The sequence below is a fragment of the Pseudozyma flocculosa genome (genome assembly GCF_000417875.1).
Source record: "Pseudozyma flocculosa PF-1 unplaced genomic scaffold scaffold00008, whole genome shotgun sequence".
NCBI classification, from domain to species: Eukaryota; Fungi; Basidiomycota; class Ustilaginomycetes; order Ustilaginales; family Ustilaginaceae; genus Pseudozyma; species Pseudozyma flocculosa.
In genome coordinates this window covers 204,670-211,916 of record NW_006920876.1, presented here as the reverse complement: position 1 = coordinate 211,916, position 7,247 = coordinate 204,670, and the positions used below count along the sequence as shown (strand labels likewise).

Sequence of the window (7,247 nt, the reverse complement as noted above, 5' to 3'; positions counted from 1 at the left end):
GGCGGGCTGGCGTTCCTCGGGCGCACCTGGCCGGCGGCGTCAGAGGTCGGGTCGTCAGAGGTCGGGAGTGCCAGCTGGAGGGGTATGAGAAGCGGCAAGCTCTTCTTCGGTATCGGTATCGAGGCCAGGTGCTGGCGATGAGATGGCCCGAGACGGGAGAGGGGCCGCGTGACGTGTCAAGACGATGACGGCGCCGTTCGGGTCGCGGTCGAGCGGACGTCGTCCGATGCTGCGCTGTCTCGATAGAGCGCGTGGCAGGTGCGATGCGGGTACCGAATGGCGGCGCCGACGCGTCGATGGTGCGACGAGAAGGTGCGGATAAAGTGGACACGACGGGGAGAGCAGCAAGATAGAGAGTAGAGCGGTTGATATCACAGAGTCGGGCGCGCGGTCTGGGTCTGGGTTCCGAAGAGGGATACGTATGTCGCTGGCCTGTTTGTTGGACGAGGCGCGAGAGGCGGGCGACGACGGCAGTGACGAAGAGGCCGTCTATCTGTGCGGTAGGTCGCGCGCGGCAGTCGAGGCGAGGAGGGATGGAGGGGGGACGAGGACGGAGACGAGGACGAGGATGAGGACGAGGACGAGGATGGCGGTTGGTGAGGTCGTGGAGCAGGGGAGGGATCCAGCTTGGGCGCGGCTGGCTGGGCCGGCCGGGCCGGCCGGGCCGCCTGGAAAGCTGGATCGGATTGGATTTCCTGGCCTCTGCAGGCCTGTGGCAGGTCAAGAGATGGGGGGACGCGCGCCTTCGAGGGCCAGGGCCAGAGCCAGGGCCACAAGCCCGGCTGTCAGACGGCCCCGCCCTGGGCCCAGGGGCGCAGGTGTAGGCCAGCGGAAAAGCGCCAGAGCGGCGCCGCAACCCCCAGGCAGAGGCTAGGGTAGCTCGGGCCACGCCCGCCTCCTGGGCCGCTACCACCAGAAAAAGCAAGCAAGCCTCTTCTCTATCTGCCAAGCCGCTCCCCTCGCCGGGCCCTGCCATCAGACTGAAGCAAGCAAGAAGCAAGCTAAGGGTCAAGCAGAGCGCCAAGATGCTCTGCGCCTGGAGGCCTGGCTGGCTGGCTGGCCTGGCCTATAGCATGGCCACGCCTGCCGCCAGCGGCCGTCTCCTTCGCGCAGACATGTCATGTCCAGAAAGCGCGAGCGAGGCGAGGGAAGGAAAGACCCAGTCCACCGCAGGCATGCCTACCTGCTCCTGCTCGTTCTTCTTATGTAGCTTGCTTGTCTTTTCCTGGCAGGCCAGAAGAAGTGGCGGCCCAGCAGAGATCTCGTCGCGACGTTCGATGATGATGGCACAACCGCCCGGCCTGGCCTACTGCCTGTCCCCGCCCTCCAGCACTGGACGCCAAGCGCAGGTCGACGTCGAGAGGCCTGCCTCCCCTGCCCTGCCCCCCCTGGCATCGCACTACGACCCCGGCGGCAGAATCCGCCTCGATGTGCTCGGAGAGAGATAGGATCAGGGAGAGAGAGAGGGAGTCGTAGGCCATCTCGCAGGGCGAGGGTGCGTAGCGCTGCCAGCGTCTGTCTCGTTGGCAGAGGCGAAAGGTAGGGGCACTGCCCAGCGTCACAATCGCAGCGGGCCTTGACTCTTGATCGAGGGGGAGATGGTCTGGAACAGTACGTCTGCCAAGGCCATGGCAGGCAGGCCCGCCTGGCCTCACTTTGCGAGCGAGCGAGCTGCGCGTCGCGTCTGATGCTCCACATCGCAGCCAAGCAGCAGCAGCGGCGGCAGCAGCAGCAGCAGATCTATCTGAAAATCCGACTTTTGCCTTTCTGGATCGCCCATCGTCGGCACTCGGGCCAGGCAGGGCCAACCAACACCGTACCTTTGGCTGGCCAGGCTCGCGCACCCACCCATTCACCCACCACCAGGCCTGCCAGCCTGCCCAGGCACACAGACACTCTGTCCGACACCACCACCACCACCACCGCCACCGCCAGCACCGGCACCAGCACCACCCCCTTCGCCAACAGCACCATCACCACCTCTTCGCGAACAGCACCGTCACCACCACCAACACGACCATCGCCAGCGCCAGCGCCAGCGCCATCGCTGCTACTGCCACCCTCATCATTATCCCACACTACCAGCATCGCAACCATCTCGTCCGCCACATTTGACAACCAGCAAAGTACAGGACAACCCTTCAGCCTGACCGGTCATGGCACCAACCGCGCTCGATCCAGTGACTTGACCCCTCGTCGACCCACACTGAGCGTGCGCTGGCCTGGCTCCTACTCACGCCCGTCTTGCGGGTCACTGAGGAGCCGTCATGCTCAATGCGCTGTCGCCCTCCGATCTTTGGACCCACGGCATGTCGCCGTCAACTGCTGCCTCGCTCTTTGAAGGTCTGCAGGCTCGCTCAGCACTGGCGGGACTCAGGGCACCACCCGCTACTTCAGCCGTCAGCTCGCCCATGGCGCCCCCCGACCCATCTCCATGCCCGCAAGGCCACTCCAACGGAGCGCACGCGCTCACGACACCTGCTTCACTGCAGCGAGGCAAAAGGTGCCGATCACCGGGCGCTCAGAGGCCCGGCGCAAGCAAGCGTCGCGCCGGCCAGTCAGGCGACGCCGTCGGTGGCGGTGCATGTCACTTCGCGCCCACCGGGCTCGATGCTCCTCACGATGCGTCCGACAGCGACAAGACTCGCACCAGTCAGGGAGAAGGTGCGGGACAGGACGAGCATGGACAGGATGAACCTGCAGACAGGAGCAGAGCCTCGAGCGACACCAGCGGGCGCGGCGGCGGCGGCGGCGGCGATGGTACCGACGGTGCAGACAACGAGACCCCTTCGGGTGACAGTCACAGGTCCTCGCCGGTCGAAGACAGTCCAGATGCAGACGACGACGAGGACGAAGACGAAGAGGACGACGTGGACGACGACGATGAGGGAGAAGACGACGACGACGACGACGACGACGACGACGACGAGTCACCGTTCAAGTTCCTGCAAAACTTCGACCCGTCGCTCTTTGCCACAAACCTCGATGCGCTGATTCCACCAGCACAGCCATTGACCGAATCGACAGCCCACCCAGACGCCCGGCGCGAGGGTCACGCCGCCCCTTCTGCGGCGGCGACTGACCAGGAGTTCTACAGCAACATGATCCAGGTCCTCACCCACCTGCTCGGAAGCTCCGACCATGGCTTGTGGCAGGCTGGCGCGCACACTCCGGCCTCGATCATGGGCACATCTCCGGCCGCCTTCGCCCAAAGCAGCCCCGCCACCCATGCCACGCCCTCGATCACCGCCAACCGCAACAGCCTGCTTGTGCCATCTAGCAACAAGGGTCTGACCGGTCCCGCTCGCGGACATCGCTCGGGGGGCCAGGCCGCTGGAGTTCCAGACCTGCAGGTGAGTGACGAGCGCCTTACTGGTCTCAGCGATGCCGATCCGTGCCCACCGCCGAACGACGCGCCGAACGACGTCTGACTCGGTCCCGCTTATCAATCCCACTGCCGCTTGCCGGAGGTAGCCTCTAATCAGCGCCATCATTTCGAAGCTCAGCGGTAGCCAGAGCAGCCCTCGGCGGCCTGTCGGCGAGCAAGACCTCACCGACCTGCTGCAGTCTCTCATGTCGCAGCAGCAACGCCTCCAGGAGGCGCAGATGCAATCGGGTCAGGTCGGAGCGCAAGACCAGACCCGCGACGGGCTGCACAACGGATCCAACTTGCAGCGAACTGTCGACCCCGAGTCGCTGCAACTGCAGGCCCAAGAAGGCCAGCGGCACCGCCAGGCCGGTCACTCTGCTCAGATTCATCCTGACCAGGAAGAGCAGCAAGGGCAGCAAGAGCAGCAGCAGCAGCACCACGTCCAAGCTCCAACGCACTCATCTGGCTCCGGTACCGCAGCATCCCTCTCGGTCCCAGGGTCCGGGGGCTATCCAGGCGGACAGGCCTCGACAGGACCCGCGCTTGGCTTTGCCGACCTCGTCTTCGAAGAAGAGGACGAGGACGATCCCGACTTCAACCCGGACCTCAATCCGGACCTGCCGATGCCGTCGGCCTGGTCCCTGGCGGTTCAGGACGTGGTCAGCTCAAAGTCGTCCAAGGCCGCGGCCCTCGCGGCGGCGGCATCCGCCCGACCCAGCCCTGCTGGCGCAGAGCACACACCCGCTCAAGAGGTGACGGCAAACGCAGACGCTCAGCGCCAACGCACCATTGCACGCGCCACGGAGCGTCAGCGGCCGCTGCAAGCCACCTCGGCATCCATCCCAGAGAAGCAGCCGACTCGAGCGTTGGCCACAGCGCCTAGCGGCAATGTCCGGACAGACATTGAGGGTCAACGCGAGCCGCAGCACAACACGAGTCACACGGCCAGCCGCGGTCTGGCGATGCCGCGGGACGATCAGGTCCGAGCTCAAGTCTTGAGCGGCTCCAGGCTCGAGGTCGAGGCCGACTCGCCCATGCAGATGAGCATCCAAGAGCTGGCCGGTGCTCATCGGCACAGCGAGCCAGCGACCTCAGCAACACAACCGGCAGCCGTCGCCGCCACCCCTTCCAGGGATGGTGCGCCCGAGTCCGGTCACGATGCAACCGAGGAGGCATCGCCGAGCGCGGAAATCAAGCGGGGCCGCAAGCGGTTGTTCACCGACGAGGAGAGGCGGCTCCGTAAGCTCGAGCGCCAGGCTGAGTATGCCAGGGCCAGGCGGGCTCGGCTGCGCGAAGAGCGCAAAGCCGAGCAGGGCAGCGCCACGCCGGGAGCTTCATCGGGACGGGCGGCGTCGGGCAGGATGAGTACCCAGGAAGCACTTGAGCTCAGGGCAGAAGTCAGCATGCTGCGCAGCGAGATGGAAAAGCTGAGGGAAGAGAACGCCAGACTACGGGCATGTCAGGAGAGGATCGAGCTCGAGCGACACCAGCCCCGATCCGGCCCTTCGAGGCATATCTATCGCGAGGATCAAGCCAGACTCAGCCATCGTCACGACGGACTCGCGCGAGGCCAGCGGATCGGGCGCCACCGCGATGCGTCGTTCGATCGCGAAGGGGTTCCGCCGGGCGGCTACGCAGGCGCCTCGAGAGCATCCAAGTTGAGACCACCCGACGGCCTGACCGCCCTTGACTCCGTGCCATTCGATGGGCCTGACGACGCAAGCTTCGCCGACAGCATGAGCGACTACGAAGACGACGACGACGAGGGCGACGACGTCTGGTCCGGCTACGACGCAGCCCCGGCCGCAAGCTTGAGGGCGCGCGCTTCCGAGCGCGGGAGGCGGCGGGACGGCTTCGACGGCGCGGCATCGACGCAGCGGCGATACGTGCGCGTTTTCGACGAGGGAGTCGACGGGGTGGCTGCGTCGGCACACAGCCTCTACCTTTCTCGGGACGACGCTGTGGGCGCAGAAGCCAGACGCCAACGCGCGATGATGACGGCCTCTGGCGTCGACGCGCGACCGGGGCCGCACCGAGTCGCGCAACACTTCGGCCGCCACGACGCCTCCGCCGACACGTCGTTGGACTCGGCCGGCTCAGCTGTGGCGGCGGGACTGTCCGGTGCCAGGTCCGCTGGCCGTTCGAGCGGCGCACGTCGTCGGCCGCGGATGAGCATCGACGACTACGACGGCGGTGGCCACAGAGCCGCGACGCGTCACTACCGAGCCTGAAGGTGGTGGCAGTAGCGGCGCGCAACCTGGCTTGCCTATGCTCTGCTCCGTCGACCATCGCATCTGTGCCTCCAGCATGGCCCCAGCATGGCCCCAGCACGCTTTCCTTTCTCCTTGCATTGTCTGCTCGATTCACACACACGTTGATACCCCACCCCGCAATCCTGGCAATCTGATCTCGCACATGCAGCATCCGCGGCTCGACGTTCTGCTCTCGCTTCAGAGATGGCGGTGGGACAGAGTGGTCCCGGTCCGCGTGACGACGAGATGAAAGGCAGTTTTGTAGTTAGCGGGAAGCTGACTTTGAAGCGACGTGGGGGCGGCCGGGGACGGAGGACAAAGAGGAGAGCTCGTGTGACCGCGACCACCGCGACCGCGACCGCGCCGGAGTGACACACAGTTGGGGGTCGACAACACGAGGCGGACCGGCTCGGGAAGGACCCGGACCGCCGCTCGTCTAAACACCACCCCTGCCTGAAAGCGAGTCTAGGGGAGCCACGCTGCCTGTCGTCGCCTCATGCTCGCGTGCGAACCTGGCCTGCCTGCTTGTCGAGCAAACAGCAGACGGAGCAGCAAGAAAGAAAGCCGAGCAGCACGCCCGCCCGCCCGCCCGCCTGCCTTTCGATGGATCCCCCCTGCGAACACCTGCCTGCCATGTGGTCCCAGCAGGAGTCGACCAGCAGGCCAGGCCAGGCTACTGTAGGTCGCGAGGTTCAGTTGAACTTCGGTTGCACCCTGACGACCTTGCTTGTATCGCGCGACTACAAAGTCAACGCAAGGCAGGCAGGCCGACAAATTTCGTATTGCTCGACTTGAAATTTCCCGTTCTTGCACGTGGCAACAGCGAGCTCTCGATCTGGCCCCCGGTCTGCCCGTCTGCCCGGCTGGCTGGCTGGCCAGGAACGAGGCAGAGTCAGGCCGGGACCCTTTCTGGCCCGCCTGCCCGCCTGCCTGCCCTTTTTTTTTGAAAACTTTCCAGCGAGTTTGAGTTTGGAAGGTGCGGCAGCCGGGCCCCGCTCAAAAGTACGTGTGGCAAACCGCCTTGCCAGCCATCCTTGCTTGCTCGTGGTCGGTGTGCTTCTCCTTCCCTGCCGCGATGCACACAGGCAGAGGTCGCCGTCGTCGTTGTCGAAGTGCTCACCGGCCATGCATGCCCCCCTACCTGCCTGCTGCTGCCGCCCAACTGCGCGCAGGCGATCGCAGGGCAGCTGATTTCTGATTCTTGCCCCCTTCGTTTCATGGCGAAGCCTGGGCCCTGGCTGCCGGGCAGGGCCGAGGCGAAAAAGAAATTTTGCCCCAGCGCCGTTGCGAGTTTTCAGGGCAGGAGAGAGCGAGAAAGCTCTTTGGCCCTCGTTGTTGGTAACAGGTTCGCGGCTGGCCCTCTCTGCTCCGAGGTCGAGCGGCTCCCTTCTCTTGTTGACCATCACCATCCTCCTTGCCCGCACCTCGCCACATCATAAACCAACCTCGAGGGAAGTGAACGATCGCTGACGCTTCATCGACAGGCATCCACGAGACACGGCAGGAGCACACAAGGTGAGCATCCCTAGCCCTGACTGCTTGCTTGTCGTCGGCTGCGTGCGAGGCCGCGGTCCATCTCGTCAAACGCTCGATTGCTCCAGGGGTTATGGGACTGCCGCTCGCTT

The 7,247-nt window shown here is 65.3% G+C and overlaps 1 protein-coding gene across 1 annotated transcript; it reads left to right on the top strand.

The window, feature by feature from the left end:
• Positions 1 to 2,267: 2,267 nt before the first annotated feature.
• On the top strand, positions 2,268 to 5,601 carry PFL1_02773 (uncharacterized protein; the record flags this gene model as incomplete). Its single annotated transcript, XM_007880288.1, has 2 exons — positions 2,268 to 3,353; positions 3,475 to 5,601. 2 exons carry the CDS (start codon positions 2,268 to 2,270, stop codon positions 5,599 to 5,601), a joined length of 3,213 nt encoding a protein of 1,070 aa, XP_007878479.1.
• Positions 5,602 to 7,247: the final 1,646 nt, after the last annotated feature.